At 40.6% G+C, this 25,247-nt stretch overlaps 3 protein-coding genes across 5 annotated transcripts; 1 reads left to right on the forward strand and 2 right to left on the reverse strand.

The window, feature by feature from the left end:
- The first annotated feature begins 100 nt into the window (after window positions 1-100).
- LOC122537778 (suppressor of hairless protein) lies at window positions 101-5,449 on the forward strand. 3 transcript variants are annotated; one of them, XM_043671331.1, is made up of 3 exons: window positions 558-787; window positions 904-1,042; window positions 2,255-5,449. In XM_043671331.1, the coding sequence occupies exon 3, from the start codon at window positions 2,360-2,362 to the stop codon at window positions 3,878-3,880; it is 1,521 nt and encodes a 506-aa protein (XP_043527266.1). In that variant the 5' UTR covers window positions 558-787; window positions 904-1,042; window positions 2,255-2,359; the 3' UTR covers window positions 3,881-5,449. The 3 variants fall into 3 exon arrangements, with proteins under 3 accessions (XP_043527267.1, XP_043527266.1, XP_043527264.1); XM_043671332.1 differs by lacking the exons at window positions 558-787; window positions 904-1,042 and adding an exon at window positions 101-212; XM_043671329.1 differs by having other exon boundaries at window positions 558-1,042.
- Window positions 5,450-5,915: 466 nt separating this feature from the next.
- On the reverse strand, window positions 5,916-19,651 carry LOC122537766 (myosin-VIIa). The gene is made up of 21 exons (XM_043671256.1): window positions 19,123-19,651; window positions 17,051-17,097; window positions 14,883-14,996; window positions 14,573-14,719; window positions 14,253-14,437; window positions 14,031-14,152; window positions 13,695-13,951; window positions 13,458-13,623; window positions 13,262-13,392; window positions 9,981-13,133; window positions 9,652-9,896; window positions 9,204-9,564; window positions 8,978-9,096; window positions 8,486-8,882; window positions 8,223-8,405; window positions 7,951-8,152; window positions 7,740-7,868; window positions 7,556-7,652; window positions 7,386-7,483; window positions 7,131-7,300; window positions 5,916-7,044 (listed from the first exon to the last, which is right to left on the reverse strand). Exons 2-21 carry the CDS (start codon window positions 17,066-17,068, stop codon window positions 6,838-6,840), a joined length of 6,501 nt encoding a protein of 2,166 aa, XP_043527191.1. The 5' UTR covers window positions 17,069-17,097; window positions 19,123-19,651; the 3' UTR covers window positions 5,916-6,837.
- Window positions 19,652-19,900: 249 nt separating this feature from the next.
- LOC122537781 (WD repeat and FYVE domain-containing protein 2) lies at window positions 19,901-24,201 on the reverse strand. Its single transcript, XM_043671335.1, has 7 exons — window positions 23,548-24,201; window positions 23,249-23,390; window positions 22,974-23,179; window positions 22,623-22,862; window positions 22,410-22,548; window positions 22,084-22,283; window positions 19,901-22,009 (listed from the first exon to the last, which is right to left on the reverse strand). The coding sequence occupies exons 1-7, from the start codon at window positions 23,706-23,708 to the stop codon at window positions 21,871-21,873; spliced, it is 1,227 nt and encodes a 408-aa protein (XP_043527270.1). The 5' UTR covers window positions 23,709-24,201; the 3' UTR covers window positions 19,901-21,870.
- Between the last annotated feature and the right edge of the window lie 1,046 nt (window positions 24,202-25,247).

Below are 25,247 nucleotides of genomic sequence, written 5' to 3' on the forward strand. Positions count from 1 at the left end.
GAGGTAGAGGCCACCCACTCTTTCCCACAGCAGGTTTTTCCCACGCCCCCCAGGGTAACCCCAACATCCTTTTGCGGCAGCAATTCCACGGCACACACGGAGTAGAGGGGAGCAGCTCACGTCAGGTGGGGAATAAGAGGGGAAACTGGAGGCGCTTGGGTCGACCAGGCCATTGTACAACAGTAAAACAATAGAATCAGCAGCTCAGTAACGTAACTATTCGAAACTCTAAAAATTGTTACATTTCTATTCCAATTTTGTAAGTTATTAACACGTACGATCATTGTCCATATTACTTAGACGAATTAAAAATCATACAATAATATTCCTGTTCGAAGCGTCGGAAGTATAATTTCATAAAGTACTTCCATCTATTCAAAAATAATTATATCTGATTATCTTTTGTTTTCCTTATTCAATATCTCTTTGTTTTGTCTTGAAAATTTATATTTTATACCCACATTTGACGAAAGAAGAATGTAATGATTTAGATATTTAAACAAATAATTATTGGTTTTACACGAAGGGGTTTATGGATCCCTTTACAAATACGCTCCTGTTATAGCCACTTACGCGGGTAGTAATAACTCTACGTTGTCGTTTCGAACTTAGTTACTCGGCGGACACCGTCGGAGTAGGTCGTGTATTTGTTCATATTGGTTGTCGTGATGACTGTCTGTTATTCGTTGTTAGCTCCAAAGTGATAAGAAAGAATTTTCAGGCGAAAAGCCTGAAAATAAGCAGGAACCAAAGAGCATATATTAGTTTTAAACAGTGTTTCGAAACGGTATGTTTGTATTTCGGATTTAAAGTGGCGCGCGCGCGCGGCTGAATCATTTCCAAAGGTTGGTAAGACTGTTCGGAAAATTCGGAAAGTGAACAGGTGTTTTTTGAATGGATTAGGGAGAATAGGTGACGAGGACGCAAAAGGATTTGCGAATGGTGAAGAATCAAGGAACAGTGTGACATTTGTGAATAATTATTAATTTAAGAAAATGCATTGGGATTTATGTTTCAAGTCAAGTTATTGTAAAAAAATGAGGTAAGCATCAAAAACGTAACCTGTTTTCGGTGTAACCTTTGCGTCAGAAATGTAAATAAACGGTTTATAATAGTTTGCTAATATTTTATTGAAAGAATCGTGTTTGCCTCTTATCAGCAGTACACTTATCAGTCTACTTACAAAATTAAAAGAATCTGCAATAGACAATCACAGTGTTCAGTTTTTGTCATTAAAGTATTAGAAAGTGTAAATTTCAGAGTGTCTCAGAAATTAATTTTTAGCAAGGAAATCTTATCTTTTTTACAAAATTACATATAATTTTATATCTATAGAACTTATAGCATGCATGCAATTTAACTAATTTATTACTTATGTAATAATATAAATTCTTTTATTACAGTGTGTCATAATACATAAAGTTTAACACGTTGATTTCACACAGAAGGATGTATTTATAATTCTATTCATGATGCATTTAATTAAGAGTGACAAGTATATCTAACTTGTGTCATTGCACAAGTGGCATTGCAAGTTTTATTAGGAAGCACAAGCTTTTAACTTTTTCTAGAATACTATTTTGATATGTAAAACATATAGAAACGTGTAATATAATTTTCTTATACTGAGCATGATATTTGAAAAATTAAGGTTTAAAGAAGTCATTTTAACATATATATAAAATTAATCAGAGAACATCTTTGTGCTGCAAATACGTGGATATAATTGTATAGATACAACGAACAAGGGTGATTTAATTCATGCAGGAAAAATGAGCTCAGCTTGGTTCCCACAGTATATATGTACATTTCCTCTTTCCTGTACTAAGACTAGCAATTCTTGTAGCTCGTTTAAAGAAAGATACCTTACGTTAATTATATCTTGCATTGTAAAAAACAAAAATCTTTCCCACACTAAGGTTTTAAATGAACAGAGCCTATGCCTCTATGCCTATTCAAAGATATTTAGTTAGAAAGACAGTTTTTTCTAAAAAATACAGTTTAGAATAATATATATATATTATTTGGTGTCTTGCTTTAGATTATTCTTTAGAATAATATATATATTTGGTTTCTTGCAATAAATTATGAGAGATGTTTGTGTACTTTCATTTCAATTTGTTTTAACAATATAAATCAACAATAGTTTTCTTAGATCTTAATTTAATAAAAGAATATTTAAAAGAGATAAGAACATAGTCAAAAATAGCAAACGATACTGGCTTATAATTGGTCTTGATGGAATGTATTTCAGGTAAACAGGCAGAGGCAATTATGACATTCATAGATGACAAGGATAGTCTGCAAACAACATAACAGCTCTGTTATATAGTCGAGAGAATAGAAGCGAAGGTTAAATATGCCACACCAGTTTGGTTTGCCGACGATGGCGCATGGAATGCAATCTCCTCCTTCGCCGACTTCGGTCATGTCGGTTTACCCTCGATTTGGATCCAGTGTCTATAGACCGGATCATCAAGATCAAAGGTTGACACGCGAAGCAATGGAACGTTATTTGCGCGATAGAAGCGACATGGTTATTGTAATTCTTCACGCAAAGGTTGCACAAAAGTCGTACGGTAACGAGAAACGATTCTTCTGCCCTCCACCGTGTATCTATTTGTTTGGCGATGGGTGGAGAATGCGGCAAGAGCAGATGCTTCGCGAGGGAGAGAGCGAGCAATCCGCTCAGCTTTGCGCGTTTATCGGAATCGGTAATTCCGATCAAGACATGCAACAATTGGATCTGAACAATGGTAAACAGTATTGCGCGGCAAAGACGCTTTATATTTCAGATTCGGATAAGAGGAAGCACTTTATGCTGTCGGTGAAAATGTTTTATGGCAGCGGACACGATATCGGTGTGTTTCATAGTAAACGAATCAAAGTGATCTCGAAGCCCTCAAAGAAGAAGCAATCGTTGAAAAATGCCGATTTGTGTATAGCCAGCGGGACAAAAGTCGCGCTGTTCAATCGGTTGCGATCTCAGACAGTTAGCACGCGTTATCTTCACGTGGAGAACGGAAATTTTCATGCGAGCTCGACGCAATGGGGCGCGTTCACCATACACTTGTTGGACGACAACGAGAGCGAGTCGGAGGAGTTTCAGGTGCGAGATGGTTATGTACATTATGGCAGTACAGTGAAATTGGTATGTTCGGTAACGGGAATGGCGCTTCCACGTTTAGTAATTCGGAAAGTGGACAAGCAAATGGCTAGCTTAGAAGCGGACGATCCAGTTTCGCAGTTGCACAAATGCGCCTTCTATATGAAAGACACAGACCACATGTACCTCTGTTTGTCTCAAGAACGTATTATCCAATTTCAAGCTACTCCTTGTCCGAAGGAGGCGAACAAAGAGATGATAAACGACGGTGCCTGTTGGACAATAATCAGCACTGATAAGGCGGAATATCAGTTCTTCGAAGGCATGGGTCCGGTTAGATCACCGGTGACACCGGTACCATTGGTCCACAGTTTGCACTTGAACGGTGGCGGCGACGTGGCAATGCTCGAATTAACGGGAGATAATTTTACGCCTAATCTTCAGGTATGGTTCGGTGATGTTGAAGCGGAAACTATGTACAGGTGTCAAGAGAGTATGCTTTGCGTGGTGCCAGATATATCACAATTCAGGGGTGAATGGCTCTGGGTACGGCAACCGACACAGGTGCCCGTTTCGTTGGTTCGCAACGATGGTATTATCTACGCGACTGGCCTAACGTTTACCTACACTCCAGAGCCTGGTCCACGGCCTCACTGTCCCCCCGCGGATGAAATCATGAGAGCACCGCGCGCCATGCATAATCAAGCGAGCATGCCACCCGCGATCGCGGATGTACCTTGGAACACCCATCAACCACCTCAGTCGGGCCTCTGATGTTTTCTAGAGAGTTACAGTGTGCATCACCAAAGTTTACGAGTTAGCGAGACGAACGCTGATACTCTCGTTCAATCTCCAAACGATATTTCGGTTGCCTCTATCGATAGCAACGAGCCTGTCAGTGACGATGCCAACTCCGCGGCAACCTACGCGGCGAAAGACCTGTTGCTCCGAATCGATGGCGTTGCAACGAGTTTAGACAATACAAAATCCAGCACGTAGCAACCGTGTCTCGCTACATTACGTTGCATTGCGTCGCATTACGTTGCGTTCTGTTGCGTTATGTTACGTTGGATGTGTGTACAGTGTGCCGTACCGAGAATCGTTTCTCTATGTTCATAAGTACGTAGGTTCCTAGCTTTAAGTGTTAATACAGAATTACACACAGGGATTAGAATTTATAGCGATCATAGAATTAAGAGCTTTTTACGAATGTGAATATATTTAGCTAATTAGTTGATAAAATTAATGAGTGGGAAGGGGGAGGATAAACTCGAGGACTTGTTCACCTTGTTAAACGACGAAACGAAACGCGTGCTATGAAATCTCTGCGTCGTATTAGACCAGCTATCAAGACTTGAACGGCTTAGACCGTGTAATTGCATATCGATCATTAGAAATGATTGTACATTTCTCGTCGGCTGGTTCGTTCTTCGAAAGATCAGTCTTGTTCGATCGAGGGAATCTTGTTTGGTTTTAAATTGACCGTTGACACACTACAAGTATGTTGACACTACACACGCGATATGTAACATATATGCCTACACGTGTGTATGCATAATTTTTAGCATGCTCTTGCTGCTAATTTTTTACATTTATAAAATCGTAAGACAAGCTTTTAAAAGCTATCGTCTTTATTTAGAAATGAAAGACGAGTGACTTGCGAATATCGACCAAGATACGAGTTAAGTATGCGAGGCAAATATTCAAACGATTCTTCATTTTTCATCATTGAATTGGAAATTTCCATCTATTACGTTTCTTCCTTCCTTTCATAATATCTCGGACTATTTCAAACGTAATTTAATTGTTTAAAGCGTATGCTATTTTACATACTACATGCATCGATGCAAAACTGATGGAACTTTATAATCGCATTTCTCTCATAATACATGACGCAGCATGTAACATTTCAGACCAGTTGTCATGTCAGTTTTGTAAAGATTTTCTTTTTATAGAAATTATACAGATGAAAAGGATCAATAGTATCTTGTCGAAATGGCAATTCAATTATGGTTGATTTTGTGCGCTAACCATATTTTACCTTACTGACGATTATTTATTTCCATAATTAATGTACTATTTCGTCAATGAAACCTTTAATTGCTTTTTTTAATGTAGACATTGAAATATTGTGCACGCTTCCTATTAATCTCACTGATCACTGATATCTTGATTTTTTAAACAAAATTCTTGGTATCATCCATAGAAACGACAATATGCTTATTCGCGTGAAAATACGATGTATATCGGTGCATTTTAAATGAATAACACGAAAGAAAAGTCTAAATATATACGTTTTTATGTCTCTCTATGTTTTACAATAAATTGGAAAGTTTTATATAATAAAGTCTTTACTCCATTACCTATACGTTATTTCCAAATCCCAAGATTCGGTGATAGAGAGAACCGGTGCATTATATAATTGTCGCATTAATTGGCCGAGGTATTTTGAAAAAATTATCAGGGGAGAATCGATGCGACTTTTTGCATTTCACTGTAATTGTTAGAAACATGAACAAGATGAGATTATTATTTGTACACGAAACATGTGATAATAAGTTTCAATCGAAGCAACGAAATTGAAGAGACGAAATCTAAAAGTTATTAGCTAGAAATTCGTTTCTTGACTCCTCTACTTGGTCGAATCGGTACGGGCTTTTTTCTAGATACCATCGAATATAATTATCTGCAGCAGGAAGCGAGATAAAATCGCTTTGGGAATTGTCTTCCTGAAGAGATCCATTGTAAAACAGGAATGTCGGTACATGTATACCATGGGAATTTACCCACGATTAAAATTTGCACCAAGTACCTGAAGAATACGATTATCTTTATTCACAGTAATAAATTGCGAGTTAATAATAATTACATCCTTACACGTATCAGTGGACGGATAATCATTGAGTAATCATTACGATTCATTATATTGGAAAACTATTTCAAGTGACGTTCAAGCGTAAGTTCTTAATTTTTTCCATAATTTTTTTGCAGATACGGAATTGTTTTCAATCACATTTCATCCTGTCTGCTTTGCATATCTGCTTTTACATAAGAATACGTTTGAATGTGAAGTTCTCTCTCTTTCTTTCTTTCATTCACTCACTTTCAATCTCTCACTCTCCCTTACAAACTAAATGTAATATTTTACAAAATTGTATGAAAATCTTATTTGTAAATAAGTCATATACATTCTTTTAAACTAATTACTTGTGTACACGTGCACTATGATTTCTTTTATGTTTTCAGTCGTTGCAATAATTAAACGACAATGAATATCAAAGCTTATATATATGTATATATATATAGACACACACACATATACATATATACATACACATCCATATGTATATACATATATATATATATTTATATATATTAGATATGTATATGTAATAAAAAAATGTATAAAGAAAAGACATGTATAAAACATTTGTTACTATATGAAATTTGCTATTGTGCTTATCAATACTCTTTGTGTAAAAAAATTGTATTTTTCGCGAGTGTCTATAGTTATAGAAATCATTGTTATATCGAGAACGATTGCTATTTAAATAAATCTTCTATAGATATATGAAACTGAGTTTGATAAATAACATATGTAGGTCAAATCAATATCGATCATCTGTAATTTTAATTATTGAATTATCCGGCGTTTCTTCTTTTTTTATATTTTGCTTATACTATCTTGCTCCAATGTTTAATTCTGCGAATCAAATTTAGCAGCATCGCATTTATTTTATCCGTATTGTACGTTGTTTATTCATGTTTGTGAGCATTAACGAAATATACGATGTTAATAGATCGTCCATTTTGTATCCGAGTGAAGTTTCGCACAACAGTTTCGAACCACGGACTAAATTTCCAATCGTCATATGAAAATAGGTATTACCTGACGACCAGTTTGAGATTCTTGTAAAAGGATGCGTCACTAGTATATCCTACAAACATAAATGTCGACAGGAAACATTTGTACGTATTAGCTTAATTATTAATTAACGAAAGAAAAGAAAATTTGTTCACTTACTTTCGTTTGTGGATGTATAAGACTTACACCGTGCTTATTTATAGCGATTAACAACAATTCTGGATAATTTGGTTCTGTACTTTGCTTGACTTCGAAAAACGCTGAACCAAAGGTCGGCCATCGATAAACTATTTTCAAGAAAGTTATTTTGGCATCTTCTGGACTCATACCTACGGAGGAAGATATTACATACATACACATAACAGGGACTGAAAGTGTAAAATGCGCTTAAATATAATTGAAACAATATCTCACCAGCATCTTGGTTGTACGCTGCTATTATTGATCTTTTCCAATCATTGGAACTTTGTACCTTTACCAAATCACCAGGTATAAGCTCTCTCAACATTTGCCTAGGAAATATTTATAAATTATTAATAAAAGCTTGTACACGAGTACAGAATATTTGAAGAGATTTAACTTACGGAATCGCTTGAAGTTCCTGCTTGCTTTCACCAAAACGAACTCTGTACACTAACGCTGCTAATCTGGAGGCTTCTTCCTTAGTACATTTGTGGTAGCCTATATAAAAGGGAGTTATATGAAAAGTATAAAATGATCAGAGTTGGGATATGACAAAATGTTACAGAAGTGAAAGGCAAGTGTTACCTCTTAACAATTTAGGAAGCTCCTGGTGGAAGTGGAAAATGAGATCTGCATTTCTATCTTTACCGGGAACAGTGTTGGTCCACAACTTCTTCATGAAAAATACTTGATACGTAAACTGTGCTGACACACCTAGGCAAAATATACGAAAATCTTGCGGTGATCTTCGTTGCATTTTTTTGTATAACGATTAATCATAAAAAACTACATGTACCATCGCGAGACGGTCGAGCTTTTCTTATCCAGTCCGTCAAATGTCGTACAAAATCAAAGAAGAAATCTCCTTCCGGAACTGAGATAACCTTATCGGCAATCTTCACGAAGAGACTGAATCCTTCCGCAGAACGTAAGTTTAATCTTTGCGCTATATTTTGACAAAAGTCTTTAGCTCTAGTCGACGAGTCCACTTCGAATGCCTGTCCAACAGAAATAAATTAATTTCACAATTGTTTTTGAAATTAAAATGGTCGCTTAAAGCGTACGCACTTCATCCGTATCGTCGGGGAAGTAAACTTTGTGAAATATTTGCGTCGTTTTGTGCTGTATAGCTTCTACTTCTACTTGATGTGGAGGGTATTTTCGTTGACCGTTGCGTAAAGTTTTTTGTAGCCTTTGTAGAGAGTCCTGAGATATGGGATGCCGTCTTGTACGTAGAAACAGTGTCAGTTCCTGTAAGTAACGAGCAGAGATACGTGAGCGGATTCACGGTAGGTCAGCGTTATGAATGTTACTTGAACGAAATGTCTTACTTTCAAGAGACTTTGGCTGCAAGTGAAAAGACCGGTGGCAAGCCACATCAACTCCCAACCACGTTCTTCGCTCAGTCTATTCCGGTTATCAGTCAGCTGTTTCATGATTTGACAATAAATTTCATCCCGAAGAATTTCGTTTTTCAGCGGCCCGTCGAAGATGAGATCGGTATACTCGTTACCGATACGTGGTCTTTTCGTTGGCAGGTCACCCATATACTTCAGGATCGCGTTAAAAGCGAAACACGCTTCTTCGGCCAATTCTTCTTTCGATATCAACTTCTTTAAGAGGGGCTGCTTAATAGGATCTCTGGAATGGTGCCATAACTCGTCGGTGTGGCCGCGTCGCGCAGTTGTCAAGGTCAACGCTTTCGACATCGTTCTTTTCGGCGGCGTTCTGCAACGAAACACGAAAGAAACATCTCTCAATTGTAACTCATAGACGGTGAAAGAAACTGGTCGCGTATTTTACGGTGATAAGGGTTACGTTACCGAAAGTGATCGATAGCATACTCCAGAAGAGTGTGAGGTTTGTCGCGGGATTCTATTCCGTTTACTTGCTGCGGATATAGTTTACGGCCATTTTCCGTTCCTTCGATGCTGAATAAGGACTGGAAAAGGGAATCGATTATCGAGACTTTTTAAATTTATACGACAGAAAGGATAGATATCGAAACATAAGAGGACATCGCGCAGAAAGGACGCGCGTTCGCCTTACTAGGATATCGTTCGGTGGTTTTGTTAGCGAGGGCAAGACATAAACCGTCTCGGCTGGAAAATCGCCCTTTTCGCCGGTTCTTTCGCAAGTGCCGACACACCATCCTGAATTAAGGACGGTTTCACCGGTACTTTCATCCTCCAGAATGATAAGATCACCCTTTTGAAAGGTCAAGAATGACGAGCCTTCGCCCGGTGCTTTGTAATCTTGCAACGCGATAACGTATTTGCTACGTTTCTTCAAACCCTCCAAGAAGTACACCACCAGATCGCGAATGTCTTCGGCGTTTGGGCTTTGGAAAGTGAATTCTTCCCCTCGCACTGTTGATAAGTTGAACGTTTGCGTGAACATTTTGTTCGTTCTGAAAGTGAATTAAGAAAGAATTTAGGGCCGCGATATAAAGTGCGAGATGGTGTTTAAGAAGAGAAACGGTTAAACGGATGCATACTTTTGACTAGACACAGTGGTGATTTCGGGAAACGACAATTCGAGAAGCACCTGTTCCTGATCGTCTACAACATACACTCCGGTCCAATTTACGGCTATGATGACGTCGTTTTTCGGCAAGTTCGGGCCGGAATTCCTGTACGCCTCGTAGAAGCGAGAGAAAAGCAATGGCCATTTGAACTTCGCGTAACCAACGATATCTTCCTTGACTCGTAAAGCAAGTACTTTCTCCTTTAAATAGTAACTCTGCAAGAAGAGAGATTTCGTTTCGTCGAATTATACACGTCGTTGATGAAAGAGGTGCGCACAGCGAGAAGAATCTAACTTCACCTTTTTATACGCTTGTAAAACTAGATGTCCCCATCTGTCGATCGCCTTGTCGATACCGGTCAGACAGTAATCCGGAATGTAATTCGGCAAAAGGGTGTAAAGCCTGTCGACGTTCATGTCGGTGTGATACTCGATGTAGTATTGTTGGGCGGCGATCATCGCTAGATCTTCCTCCTTGTCGCAACGATACTCGCCGAACTTCACCCCCCTGACAACCTGTTGATAAATCAAATTGGTAGCGACTTGATCCTCGGTTGGCTCGTGCCAAGGCGCGAATATCTCCTTTCTGAAGAACAATCGCCACGGGGCGTTCCGCTCTTGAGCACCTTGCTCCTTGGCGTATTGCTCGCATTGAGAGATGGCATCCATCACGTGGTCGCCGCCGCTACCAAGCGACGAGACTTTATCGAACAACGCGATATAGAGGGAAAAGCCGAACTGGTCGCGCAACGATATCTTATCGGATAGCTGGTTGCACAGTTCCCTGGCCGTGGTCGCGGAATCAGCAAGCAGCGTTTTAGTGTTACCATCCATAAACGTGATCGGCAGCATAATCGGTTTCTTCGATTTGGTCGCTTGGAGCTCCAACCAGCTCGGCGGCTGGTTCCGCGTGCCGTTGTTGAACGTTCTCTTGAGCCGATCCTCGCAGTACGGCGCGTATCCCGGTGGCCCCTCCCTGATGAACGCTCGCAAGTAATTGACAAACTTCTCGGACGGAGCGAAACAGCCGACGCACAACGACAGCAGGATCCAGCCACGTGCGTGCGACGACTTGGAAGGATTGTTGGTCAGTTGCTTGCATATCTGACAGTAGATCTCGTCCCTCAATTCCGCGCGTAATATTCCGTGACCGATGATGAAGTGAAGTTTCTCGAGATTCGACGTTGGTCTTGCCTCCAGCCACGACTGATAACTATCCGCCGTGTATTCGTCCTCTTGCAGCTTTCGCCTAACGTCCTCGCCCAATTTGTTCTTCCGTTTCAACGTTAACGAGACCAATTTGTGCCTTATCGAGCGTGGTTTCTGTCTGAGAAACGTCTCCGGGTCGACGCCCATCATCTGCGCTTCTTGAAACTCTTTGCTCCGTATGAAGTTACGGCCGAGCGTCGCGGTGACTTTCGACATGACCGAGGTGGTGTCTCTGTCCATCGTGTGAAATCTCGGCTCGGGCAGATCACCGGTGAAACGAAGTATCGTGATCCACAACGCTTGGGCGGCCAATTGATCTCCTTGCGTGTGCAATGGTAACAACGGGTGTTTCAAAGGTTTCCTGGAATATTGATGCGTTATGTTCCCTTGGAAGTACGTTGCCGCGAACTTTTGGAACTTGAACTCTGACAAATCCTCCTCGTCCTCGGATGCTGTTTGAACGGGACTGATGATTTCCTGTTGGTCCGCCTTCGGGGCAGGTAGATCGTTGAATACGGAGGTCTCTCTGGCAGGAGTAGGAGCCTCGCTGCTCGAATCCGGCAGGAAATCAAACATAGCCTCGACCAATTTGCTATCGTCGACCGGCTCGTCTTGCTTCTTGGCTGCGTCGTTTATCAGGTTCTTCTTAATTTCCATTCTACGTCGGTCCTCCAGCTCCATCTCTATCTCTTTCCTTTCCAATTCTTGCATTCGTTCTCTGTAGTTCTGCTCGGCGATCTCCTTCGCCCGTTTGTTCCCTTGATCCTTCAGCTCCCTCTCCTCTTTCTTCCGAAGTCTCAGCGCCTCGACGTGCAACCGATATTCGTACTTGATCTTCTTGTAACGCCTCTGCGCGATCAATCTTCGTACGTGCGCCTGTATCTTCACGATCGCCCACAACTTCTTTTGATACATCCTCCGTACCAAATGGCCTCTGGCTCGCGCTTGAAGCGCGACTATGTGTCCCCTGAGATGCCTGAATCTGTGCGACAACACCCGCGATCTGATCAGCGCCTGAAGCCGCATGTAACCGATACGCATCCGTTTGTATCGTTGCCGTTGCGCGTAACCTCTCCAGTATTTCTCGATGACGGTCGCGGCTGCCCTCATGCGAAGGAATCTCCGCCTGTAAACCCAGCCGCGTATATTCCGTTGAAGTATCAGAATCTTCCGCGTTAAGACGCGATCGCGTTCCTGCTCCAAGAACAAGTCGTGAGCGTCTTTGAGGAACACCTTCGTGTGCCCGAGTTGATAGTCCGATCTTCCTAACACTATGTGACAGATTTTTGACGTGACTGCGCGGCAGTCGACCTTGTGCGCCGGAGGTATACCGGGAATTAGAAACCGATATCTCTCGACGAACTCCGGGAAGGAATGCCTGATCGGATAACCGGCTCTGCGAATTCGAATCGTTTCCATCATGCCGGAGTATCTCAACTGTCGGCAGCAAAGACCCCTGTCGAACATCATCGGTTTCTTGTACTCGTTCGGCTTGATGCATCTGATGAAGAACGGCTGGCAACTGCACAACGTCCTCATCAGAGAGTCCAAGGACTTTTTGAACTGAGTGGAGAGAGTCGGTGCTCTTTTCCTCGTCTCCGATCCCATGCCGATATCCTCGGTGAAACAAGCCTGCAGAAACTTATTCGAGGATATGTGAATCAGTTGCAACAGATCGGCGCTAAACGTATCTCTGTTCTTCTCGAGGAAGCTCCTGGTGTCGTAGAACACAACGCCGGCGAAGTGATTAAGACCGAACGACGTGTTGATGTCCGATTTCGGTTTCAAGTAATTCCGATGGCTTCCGTGCGTTTTGTGTATCTTGGCTAGCATCGTCTGGTCGGTACCCTTCGGGAACTTTGACTCTTCGTCTATCAAGGCCATGATGTTCAACTGCTTGATAGCTATCAAATCGAGCGCGTCCTGATTGTCGACGAACTCGATGTGCTGCCAGTTGATACCCTCGTGATTGTACTCCTCTTGCTCGAGCTTGAAAATGTGTTGCACGAAAAATTGTTGCAGATTTTCGTTGGCATAGTTGATGCAGAATTGCTCGAAGCTGTTGTGGCTGAAATTTTCAAAGCCGAATATATCCAGTACCCCAATGGCGCTTCGAGACGTGTTCTTCGGCCTGTAAATCGCTTCGTTGATCTTCTTCACGATATGGACGAACAATCGTCCGTATATTCCCTTGACGAACGCGTCTCTGATGTCCACCGATTGATCCCTGGATAACGTGGACACCTGCGCAAACGCATTATAATCCCGATCAACAACAGGAAAAGTATCTTTCACTACTGGCTGTCATAATAATGTTCTGTGTGTATTCCCGCGTGTGCATAGGAACGTAACGCGAATTATTCCTTACTTACAACAGTCTCACCGTGAGCGAATATCGTTTTGCGTGTAAGAGCGTCGATCAAAGATTGTACAGGCACGCCCAGTAAATGCGCCACCCTCTGCACGTTCGTTTGTTCCGGTATTTCGGTAGCGTCTAGATTATCTAAAAAGTAAAAAAAAAAAAACGTACGTAGAGTCGAACTTTAATATTACACGAATCATGCTTACCTACGACGATCGCTCTGTATTTCACGTTTCCCGTGTGCAACAGGGCAGCGAGCAGCTTGAGTATCTCCCATATTTCCATGTCGGAGAACAACAACACTTTCATCGCTGATCTGATGTCGGCAAATTCAGCAGCGTCGTCCCGACCCTCGCACGTGATACTACCACCCTGAGAAGCGAAATCGTTACGTTTTTAGTTGGGAATATCAAGCATAATTTCGTTTGAAATCGAAACGTTACCCCCGTTAAGTACTTGTACGAAGAGGCATCCTCCAGTTCCAGTTTCTGCTTCTCCTCTTTCGAAAGACCGGCGAGCATGCAGTAAAATATATGATAATTCCTCTCGTCCAAACTTTGCGAGACTATGCGTGACTTTTCCAAGAGATACTGCTCGATTTTCGCCCCCTCTATCACCCCTTGCTCGTTGAAGTGTATGTCGATGTATTTTCCAAAACGGGACGAATTGTCGTTCCGTACCGTTTTCGCATTACCGAACGCTACGACGAAAACCACCACAGTGATCAATCGCTTTTGCCTTTGTCCGTAACACGACCGATCGCAAACGAGATTGCTTACCTTCCAAGATCGGATTCGCTTCCAAAATTTGCTGCTCGATCCAAGAATGCTTGCCGCTGATCGCTGCCAGATATTGCAAAATCAGTTTCGTGCTTTCCGTTTTTCCGGCCCCGCTCTCGCCGCTACGGCACAAACATTCGTGGATTTGACAAGCCATTTCTCAATAGAAAAATATAGAAAAAGGAGAGAACCGCTCGGAATACTCCGCGGATAGAGAGATACCTGATCACTATGCACTGATCCTGACCGTATCGATTCATATGCGCGTAACTATTGTCTCCTATGGCGAATATGTGCGGCGGTAGTTCGCCGATTTTACGATCCTTGTACAGTTTGATTTGTTCCGCGGTATAAATGGGCAGTATCTGATACGGATTCACGGCGACTAGAATGGAACCCGTGTAGGTCTGCGCAAAAAAAAAAAAAAAAAAAAAAGAAAACAATGGTTCAAACAATTCATATTTCCTAAAGAGATAGAAATGAAATGAAAAATCGCAGTGCTGTTCAGAGATTTATCGCGTGATCAAAAACTGCTTACGTACGTATATGAGATTCTCGTTGTAACGAATCAACAGATTCCTCAATATGCCAGCTTCATGGAGGTCTCCTAAGCTGATCATATCTTCTACACCTTGCACAGAAGTGGCATGCATTGCCTTTATTCGTCTCTCCGGTGTCAGCCATTGTTCCTGAAAATTCCCGAATGAACATGCACCGGCGAAACCTGTTCGGGCATCAGTTTCTCGGCGTCGTGCACAACTTGTAAATCTCCAATAGGCAAGAGAAATGTGCAACAAGTTTTCGAGCCGAGCCGAGAAATTCGGTGAACGCGGAAAAGTAGGTAACGATTACCTTGTTATCGTCGTCTTTCACTTGAATGCGTCTGCCTTCCGCGGATATTACTCGTGCTCCGATCGCAACGTCAAATTCTCTCCCTGAGATTGGTTCGATCCATATGTAATCTCCCTGCAACGTAATTTTTTATTTTTTACTTTTTCTTGTTCACCGATAATTTCCTTCCTTTGTTTCGGGAATAATGACGCGGGAATAATGACGCTTACGAGCACACGTTCCAATAATAACCAACAAAATTGCCCGTATCTTAGCATTCGAACGCCGACAGATGCCCGCCTTCTTCTTTCTCTTCTCTCGCTTTAGAAAATTAACACGACGAGGTCGAGTTTTGTCGTTACGCGCGATGTAACTACGCACGCGTGTGTAAGAGATGTAATAGTAAAAGAAACAACTGCCAAAATTAACACTACGCTGGAAACTATAATCGAAGATTCGTACGGTGACCGCCGACAGCGAAGGAATCGAATTCGATCGTGAGAAGCGTACGCACCGTGCAACTTCCCGTTTTCCGCTCTTCGAACTCGATCGTTCCTCCTCCTCGCCCTTCCGCCGCTGTCTCGCGCAGTCAGCGTTAACGCAATTAGCCAAGCAAACGGGCATTATTCCGGCTTCCAGCGACAGTGGAACGCGACGCGATCGATCGTCCTTCGAGCTCTCGTCTCAAACGAAAACGCTTCGGCGTTTTTCAGCGAGCGAGCTATAATTTTTACGATTTACGCTTGGTAGAGATAGGTTCATCCAGCGTGGAAACGACCGGACGAGTATTAATTACATCTGGCGATCAGAACGACTGCTAGTCGTTTGGAATTTCCATCAAATTTTCGCGAACAAAAACTCGCGCGTCGTTTCGCGTGTAATCGTTTGCATCGTTGGCTCCGCGCATCCGTGCGTTCGTAGCATTCGCAGCTATTTTCAAGCCGTAAAGGCAGCGAAAACAATTGACTCTATCAAATGTCAAAGCGAAAAATCGAAATCTCGCTTCATCTCGAACGAGATTTTCCAGATCGTTCGACGCCGCCCGATCGATCGATCGCTATCCGATTCGAACAACGATACGGAAACCGCGCGTGTTTCAGGCAATTTGAGAACCTCTAAGTTAGCCTATGCTACGGACACGTCTATACGAACGCACAGACTGTGCCTGATATTCGTATATACGTTCCGATTGTTCACCTCACCGGAACCACATCGGAAGAGAGCTCGTCCGCTCGTTACCTCGGAGCGGAGTCTCCCTTCGATTCGGCTCTTTCCTTTGCCGGTCGGTTTTACTTTCGGCCGTCCGCTCGCGCTCGCGTATCTCTGCTGGATCTTCAACACGGTGGGATTTTTTTTCCCCATGGCGATTACGATCGAACGACACTCGGAAACTTGATGCTGGAAGACCCGTGTGGCACGTTTGCCACGGGGAAGGAATAGAATACGATCGAGGGTACAAACGCGTGTCCGGTAAAACGATTCGCGTCCCGTTATACGATGGTTGGTTCGCTCGCGTGAAATGCTGAGCCGTTCAGGGCATACGCCAAGTGACGAAGGACCGTTAACTATGCCTAATTAACCGACCATCCGTCTTCAGGTCCCACGTTTGCCGCAGCGCCGGCGACGACGTTGCCTCTACGTCATCCACCGTCGACTTTTTTCCCTCTGATCGATTAGATCGGAACGCGTTCTTCGTTCCTCGCGGACGGGAGGTTCGCGCCGCAACCGCAATTTGCAAACTTGCATCCATTCGTTATATGTCGATCACGTTTTTTTCCTTTTTTTTTTTTTCTAATTACTCGGGGAAATTTTCGTGACTCTACGATAAGTCGGAGACTAGTTGCACTGCATTAGCGATCCTAATGTTCGATATTGGTAAACGAATTGATGTTTGATTAATTAATTCCTGGGCATTGATATCGAGCTTCGACGTATTATTTGTGCGTGACTTTTCAGGCGGTGAAAGAATCTGTCGATCTCCGTCATTTTCACTTGTCACAGATTCCTACTGATCGTCTTCGAAGAAAGCGGTAGCGTCGCGCGCCGAACGCCGGATCGTCGATACGTTTTCCTCGTTTTCCTTCGTACGTTGCATCCGTCGCGTACTCTAATCGATTTACCAATCGCCCGGAACAGAAGAAGAAGAAGAAGACGCGCGAAACGACAAGCTATGTCGCGATAATACTCACCCGCGTGACGATGACCATCTCTCAAGTCGTCGTTGTCGGCACTCCGCCTGAAAGAAAACAAAACTTTCTTTCTTTCTTTTTCGTTCTCCCCTCGCTCCTCCCTTTTGCCTTCGTCTTCTCTTTTTTTTCGCACTTTATACGCAAAGCAGTAAAATGAAATGGGAAACATCTCGAGCAGGAGAAGTAGACAACATTGCCGATAAACAGGACAAACGTTCGAAGACAGAAAAATATGAAATTCCAGAGAGAGAGAGAGAGAGAGAGAGAGAATGGCTGCTGCGATTGACTCGCTGCAACCAGATTCAACGGTTCGGCGATCGAGTCGAATTCTCTTACGCGAATATCTATTTGGAGAAGTATCATTCCAGCATGCGATGATGATGTCCGGCTGATCACCGTTACAGTGGAAGCAGCACAAGCGTAAACCTGTTCGCAAAAGTGGGTTAGACAGTTTCTGCTGCTACTACTCAGCCGTACACCTTTCGAGAATATCCATCGAGGAATCTTGCCACGAGATTGATCTCCCTTCTCTTACCGCGCATTCTCTGTCGAATTGACTCTCATTCGCGACAACACAATTTGCCAAAGGGAAAACCGATTGAATCGAATCGGGTTGCGGTTGGACACCGGGCAAGTCACGTCGAATGAAGAATCTTCGACTCTGCGAAGGAGGCACGATCGAAACCCAACAGAAGAATTACAGTTTACGCGTCATTAGCGTCGAATTTGCTTCTGTTATACTCGCACGAATAACTCACGGGTCGACGAACCTCTCTCGGCATTTGTTACTTTTATCTTCCCTCTTCTCTCGTCACAACGCGATCATCGACGCGTTTAACTTGTTTCAGAAATCGAAGACAGTCCGAATGTTTTTTTTTTTTTTTTTCTTTTCTGAGACAACAACGCGTTGAATCAGGGAAGGTGAAGTGTACAGCGACACTTTGGCAAGCGATTCGGTGAGAAGATGTACGAAAAGCCCTTGAACTTGAAAGAACGTTGCAACGAACGAGGAAGAACGAAACGAAGGACGTATACGCCTACGGGAGATTTTAATGGGCGGTCGAACGACGCGCGTTTCATCGCAATTCGATTGAAAACTAAAAAAGGATTGAAATTAAAGATCCCAACTTGGGCCGAAGAATATATTAAAGAATAAATTAAACGATTGTGCTTAAACTACGTTCGACTTTGACTCGAGTTTTCTAACAACACAACGTTGAAATCCTACCTGCGCGTCTTTTTGCTCACCATACTCGTATCAGTTCGAGCCTTCATCACTTACGTCACGATTATTTTCCACGTGTGCATCCTCACTCTACTCTTTTTCCACTGAGCCGATCTTCTTCGGTTCGTCGACACGAACGTTCGTGTAATTCCCCGAAAACGAGCAACGCTTTTCACTTCAACATTCTTCGTCGTGCGTTTCTCTGCATCGGTCGAACTCGCAGAGTCTCTTCCCGCGAGAGAGTTTGAAACTCCGCCGATAGCGGAGAAAACGATCCGTTTTGACGAGGCGAAAATTAATCGTACGTACGTGCGTACTGTATACGCGATCATTTGGCAAACATGTTCAAATTCAGCGGGCAAAATATTATTCCCTTTATCTTATCGTCTCGACGTCTACGTATTATCGCATTTTAAAGTTCAAGCTCCGTACACTTGCGCGTATTGACTCTGATTATCAGTTGAATGAATATTGCACTCGCCTTCGAAGAATCTCGCTTCGGACGGATATTCCACTTTTAAAAATAAAATCTGGCGATGAAATACTTGGCCAGAGATTCGAGGATTCGGTGGATACCAACGTCCATTTTTTTCCAAATGATCGGCAATAAACACGATGATAAAATTTCTGTACGCGTAGCGATGTTATCGTTCGATTTACAGAGGTAGGAAAGGACGCGACTCGACAGTAAGTCGAGAGTTTCGTTCCCGATCCGCAACATCTACGTTCGAAACGAAATCGCTCGTTACTCCGAAATGGAATGTTACTTACCCGCAGCCAAACGGACGTTTAATTTCTCCTGCGAGAGACGTTTCCCCGAGGAAGGGAAAATAAATTTCGAACGTACCTTGTGCGAGTAACGAGAAACACGACGAATGCGACTACACGATGTCGGCACACTCCATTAAGAGGCACTGCACTGCACTTGGAGCAAGACGTGGAGCGCGCTTCCCATGTCCGGACGTGACTAGAGAAGCTCGTCAAAGCTTAGCGTTTGAAGAGAAAAAGCGACGAGCATGAAAAAGACGAGAGGATCGCGTATCGCGCTGTAAAATGGGACGGCAAAAAGCAACGGTAATTGTTTAAGAGAATAGGCCACGACGGTGGTGACCGGCACGTTAACGCGTCCACTCGGGGAGCTTCGGTTCGAATCGGGTGTGCCAGGTGGAAGCCAACTGAAAGAGGTGGAAAAACTACCTTCGGCTAAACCACAATCGGCCTCGGCTACGCGATATCCCACCAATCGCCATACGTTACCAACTTACTTAACTCGCGGTATTTTACCGAACGGTCACCTCTTCAATCCCACCGCTTTCGCTTTAAAGAGATCTCCGAATTTTCCTCGATCCTTCCTTTATCTCAATCTCATCGTGTACATGCAACCTGTTGCGTTGCGATTTGGTGTTCCCCTCCTCCGCCGTTGGTGTTCACACCTCGTGGTCGCCTCCTCGTTGTTTTCTTTACCGACCGAGGAGTTCGCCTTCACTCTGCAGCCCTGGCCGCGGATGGCGCCAAAATCGATTGAATGAATTCGAATTTTAATGAATGACTTTTTTTCCAACATCTTTTTCATTGATCCGTCGGCTCGGATCGTACGTCAGACACATGGCGCAGGGACAAACGAATCGTTTACATTGAAAATATATTTTCACTTTATATGAACGTTTATACATAGATATGTAATGTAATTTCTGTAACTTTTTTAACACATTAATATGCAAAGTATTATTAAGAACCTCTGCAACAATAACAACACCGGCGATGTTATACAGATTGCAAATTAACAATTTTATTAATCGTCTCTATACGAACACTCTTCTTTTTATGCGAGAACGATACCTTCGATTTCAACGATCTAATTTTCACGAATGTCGCAGCAATCAATTCTGTTTCTGAAAATTATAATAAAGTACCGTGCTATGTTGTTATTGATGTCGTTTATTTTAACAGCAACGGCAAAGTCGGTCGTTGAGCATACGTTTGAAATTATGATTTTAGTCGCTCTTACAAATCCGTAGCTATGTATAATGATGCATAAAGAATACTGCAAATTATTTTCTAAAATCAAGATGCTATTATTATTTGATGTAATGGTAGATCCTATAATCTACCTAAGTTTGAAGTATTGCTTCTTAAGAAATATATATATAAAATGATCGCTTATGGACATCATAAGAGTGCTGATTCTATAGTAAAGTATATTTCATGTGTAACACATGAAACCAAATTCCAGAATATATGTTTAACTTTTTATAAAATATTGTTATATAGCTTCCACGGTTTTAGAAGTATGTATATGCTACAATGTTACATTAAAGGAAAAAACATACTTAATGCGATTCATTTGCTCAAATTGCATTCGTACATTGATCGATTTTTATCCTGTTTCTATAATAGATACAATTTCTCCCTTGTCGATAGCTTTTATCACTTTTGTTACAGTAGAGAAATTAATATTATGCTAATCCAATGATAAAAATTGTAGGTGCATTTAGGTACAAGAAATGCATCCTATTATTAAATAAAATTATTAAATAATTATAAATGCGAATGTCGTTGAATAGATTAAGTAATCTATAAATAATATATTTCTTTCCGAAGAAATTGATATTGGGATATGAAACTGAATTTTCATTCTAATTATACATATTATATAATTATTATCTTTACATACTTGTATCTAGCTTAAATGTTTTGAAAAGCAGATTAAGCATCCAGAGATAAATCAGGTTGAAGTACCCTTTACATAAATCTTTTTATGATATGAATATTTAGGAAAAATGCAGAAAAAAAATTGGGAGCAATATTGACAGTTGTCGACAATGTTTTGATAAATTCCTATTATTTAAATAAATAGGCAGTTTAGAGCAATTCTCCAAAATTGTCGTACTTCCATATTATAAATTATTTATAATAACAAAGTAATTTCATACTGTATATATTAAAAGTTAATACCGACTGAAAAATGTTAAATTTCCAACTAAGTTGCCGATTAGATCAAAATGTAATTTAATTTTATATTCTAGAAAATTTTTTACAGCGTCGGGTTATTCAATATAATTTTTAATAATTATATTTTTCCACTTACAACAAAAATAATTTATTCATAATCACTGTGTTAAATGTGTAATGAAACATTAAAATTATCTTTTGTAATGATTAACAATCCAAATATAATTTATTGATTCATACTTTGGTCGTTTGTAAATATGATTGCACTAAATAAGAAAGATTAAAAAATATACTATTTTCTACCATTTGCTGAATAAGTTATCGAGATACTTTTTCTCTGCTGGAAGAGTACATACTTGCAAGTGACATACATATACGTTTTCTTTTTCCAATATTATAGATATCTTATTTTGGTGTCGTAGAATATTTCACGAATCTAAAAGTTTTCTTATGCAAGAAGCAAATCGTAATATATAAAAACCTAATTGCTTGTATAATTAAATAAACAGATTTTAAAATGATTTTATAGTCGTAAAAATAGGCTCTGGATATTATACTTTTACATCGAAATATGACAGTATTTTTCTCTTATATCTTACGATTTGATTAGTTTCGTTATTTGTTAATAGACATATCTGGAAGTTCACTGAAGAAGTGCAGAAATATCCCAAATCTTAATGAGACGATCTTGACCGATAGTTAATAATCTTCGTCTAGAAGCATCGAGATCCATTCCAACGACATTATGCTTTGCGTCATGGAATGATGCTAGAGACGTTTGGCTGTATGATAGATACATAATACAAATGAAATAAATTTAATAAAAGCTAAGTCTTATCTTATTCTCTTTACTTACTTTGCAGCTTTAAGTTGAATATGACACTGATCACACACTCTAACTTCAAATTCAAAACCCATTGCTGGTATTGGTATTCGTTGGGATGTGCATCGTGCGCATAATGCACGACCACAATGACGGCAATGATGCTGTCTCAAACCCAATTGTCGTTGATCCATCATTGCTTTAATATTCCAAAAGAATGGTCTTCCACAGGCCTAAATTCATCGGCATAATATTTATATAAATGTAATAAAATATTCTTTTATAAAAAATCATAATAAATATAACGTTAGTGGTAATATTAAATTGTGGAATCAAATTATAATTTTACAATTGCGTACTTGGCACGTATCTGATTCTACCCAAGCTGCTGTTTCTTTTCTGTTAGCACCCATGTCCCAGCATACTATTACACCATCTTCTCCTCCAGATAATAATACACGTTCTGCGCTGGCATAGCACAGCGCAGTTACTTTGTTACTGTAAAACCACATATAAACCATGTGAAATGAAAACTAATTTGAACAAATTTCATGACAGTCTAAGCAGCTTACTGATGTCCTTGAAGTTCATACGCTGTACCTTGCCGACCTCCAATATCCCATACTATTATACTCTGATCAAAACTTCCAGAAAACAAAAGTTGCTTTTCAGAATCCCAAGCTAATGTATGAATGCTCCCTGTATGCGCTTTTAAAGTGGTGATTAGTGTGACGCCATTAGTATCTAATTTCAACATTGCTATTTGTCCAGAATAATCACCAACAAAAGCATGTTTTGATTGCGCGTCAAATCTGAATAAGTTAAGGAGATGCATGTAATTTTAAATAAAATCTTTTTATGCCAACTTATATGAGCCTGACATTAAAAAACCTATTAGAAATTATTTCTTGTAAAAAGGATACTGTAGAGCAGTATACCATGCATCTGTCTGATAAGATCCCAATTTTTGCCCTGTTTCTGAACAATGTAATTGAAATACTTTATCTCGACCAATGCTTAAAACCCATTCACAATTTGGTGCAAATATAACACCTGTAACTCTTGCTTGATGCGCAGCATATTCACGCATGGCAGTCATTTGATTATAATCTTGCTCCAAAATGAATTCCTGTAAAGTAATGAAAATAAATAAAGGAAGCATTATTTTCTCTTTAGAGAAAGCTATTTCAATGCATACATTTATAGTCCCATTTTCCAAACCAACAAATAATTGTCTAGTTTGTACACAATAGTGCATCGATGTTGCACCAGCAGCCATGTATTGACAGACACTTGGCCAATATTGGCCAGAATCCCGCTTCAACCACACTCTAACAGTCCTGTAAAAAACAGTTTCTTAAGGGCATGAAATGCTGAATTTTCAATATACCAGTTAGTCTATAGGTTTAATTTTATTACCATAACAACATTTTTATTATGCCATGTAATCTAAAAATTCAATTCTGTTACTATAACAAGAATATGGTAATCATCTACCTGTCATCGCAAACACTAATTACACCATCTTCCCGCGGTATAATGATAGCCGCATTAACATCGTCATTACATCCTTCTAATTTCGATAAAAGTATAGGTTTTCGGCTTGTGCTAAATTTATCATGATTTACTCCCGGTGCGGGTTTTATCTCTGCTGCCATTTCAATCTTTTAAACGTAATATTTGAAGCAGACTTGTCATTTGACAGTTGTCAGACTTCAATATTAATCAGAGTTTATATACGTTATGAAGACGGAAACTCGGATTTTTTAAGAGATTGTGGAGAACCTATCGGCGCTATTCGTGTTAGTCCTCGCGAATTTTTCTCCCCTGCTTTTCGAGTTCCTCTTTATCGACTGTTAGAACTTTAACAAAAGTTTATACTCGAGTGCATTAATAAAAATGCATGCACTCATGTTAAGTAAACAAAAAATGATGATCAATTGATCCCACGAATAACACCATTATCATTGACTAAGCACAGAATAGATATGACATCACATGGAACTTCGGGTTTCACATTCGTAACGTATCGACATCGAAAAGAATCATAATGTTTCTCACGCCCTCTGTGATTTATTGCAAACGTAAGAAGTGTATTTAATTTAATTACTGAAAAAATAAGTTGTGCAAAGGTTTCTACTCATTTAATTATCACAAAAAAAGGGTGGTCCTACTAGTGATAGACTACAATTGTATTGTTCAGTATATTCGACTTAACCTACACATATTACTATTGTCACAGACGAAGTATATGAATAGACCTAGCATCTTACGGGTTTTCGTGGCCGGGGATCTGAAATACCGACATAGTAAAAAAATCACTGGTTTTTTAGCGCACTCTACGTTTAAAAAACGATCAATTGGAGAACTACATCAAGTAAAAAGAAAAAAAGTTCAAGTAGCGAAATACAATTGCGCCATAAATACAATTTTGAAAACCCATTACAGAGTTGTCAAATCTTCAAACGTGAAGTTCGTCTGTGATTATAACAGGTAAAATGATACAAGCAAAATGCTCAATTGTATCATTAGAATCCAAAACACGAGATTAATATTTAAAATTAATCCATTTCTCATTACGAACTTATACGTGTGCCATGTTTTACGACCACATCGATTGATTTTTCGTTAGAAACAACAAAATCAATACTTTTGACAGGATTTCATATTCACAGAAATATATATAGAATGGCCCCCGAATTTTTTGAAAATCTGAATTACCAGCGGCACAGCAAGATCTAGAGTATAGGCGTGATACTCACATGGTCTCCTGATGCAAAATATGAAATTTCAGTGAGGAAGACCATTCAGCTTTCAAAACATTTGCGTTAAAAAAATTACTGAAAATTTGAAACATCAGGGGCACAGCAAGCTCTAGAGTTTCGGCGTGCCACTTCTGTGGACCGCATATTCTCCTGATACAAAATTCAAACTTCAGCCAAATATATATTTCGGTTTTCAAGATATTGGCGTTAAAACATTTATAGAAAATTTGAAATACTAGGAAAAGAGATAGCTCCAGAGTTATGTCGCGCCAAATCCTCGGACATCATGGTCTCCTAATACAAAATCTTAACTTTTAACCATTCAGCATTCAAGAATTACGAGCTAAAACATTTTTTAAAAACTTGAATATCAAGAGCACAGTTGGTTCCAGAGGATCGGCATGCAACCTCCACAGACAACGTGTTCCCCTG

Source organism: Frieseomelitta varia, unplaced genomic scaffold, assembly GCF_011392965.1.
Source record: "Frieseomelitta varia isolate USP_RPSP 00005682 unplaced genomic scaffold, Fvar_1.2 scaffold_930, whole genome shotgun sequence".
NCBI classification, from domain to species: domain Eukaryota; kingdom Metazoa; phylum Arthropoda; class Insecta; order Hymenoptera; family Apidae; genus Frieseomelitta; species Frieseomelitta varia.

Coding starts and splice junctions, on each gene's coding strand:
- LOC122537778 (XM_043671332.1), top strand. CDS start 2,360: ATGCCACACCAGTTTGGTTTGCCGACGATGGCGCATGGAATGCAATCT.
- LOC122537766 (XM_043671256.1), bottom strand. Junction 14,438..14,572: donor ACAACGAGAATCTCATATAC/GTACGTAAGCAG, acceptor TTTTTTGCGCAG/ACCTACACGGGTTCCATTCT. Junction 14,153..14,252: donor GATCAGTGCATAGTGATCAG/GTATCTCTCTAT, acceptor TTTGTGCCGTAG/CGGCGAGAGCGGGGCCGGAA.
- LOC122537781 (XM_043671335.1), bottom strand. CDS start 23,708: ATGGCAGCAGAGATAAAACCCGCACCGGGAGTAAATCATGATAAATTT. Junction 23,391..23,547: donor ATTAGTGTTTGCGATGACAG/GTAGATGATTAC, acceptor TGTTTTTTACAG/GACTGTTAGAGTGTGGTTGA. Junction 22,010..22,083: donor ATTCAACTTAAAGCTGCAAA/GTAAGTAAAGAG, acceptor TCTATCATACAG/CCAAACGTCTCTAGCATCAT.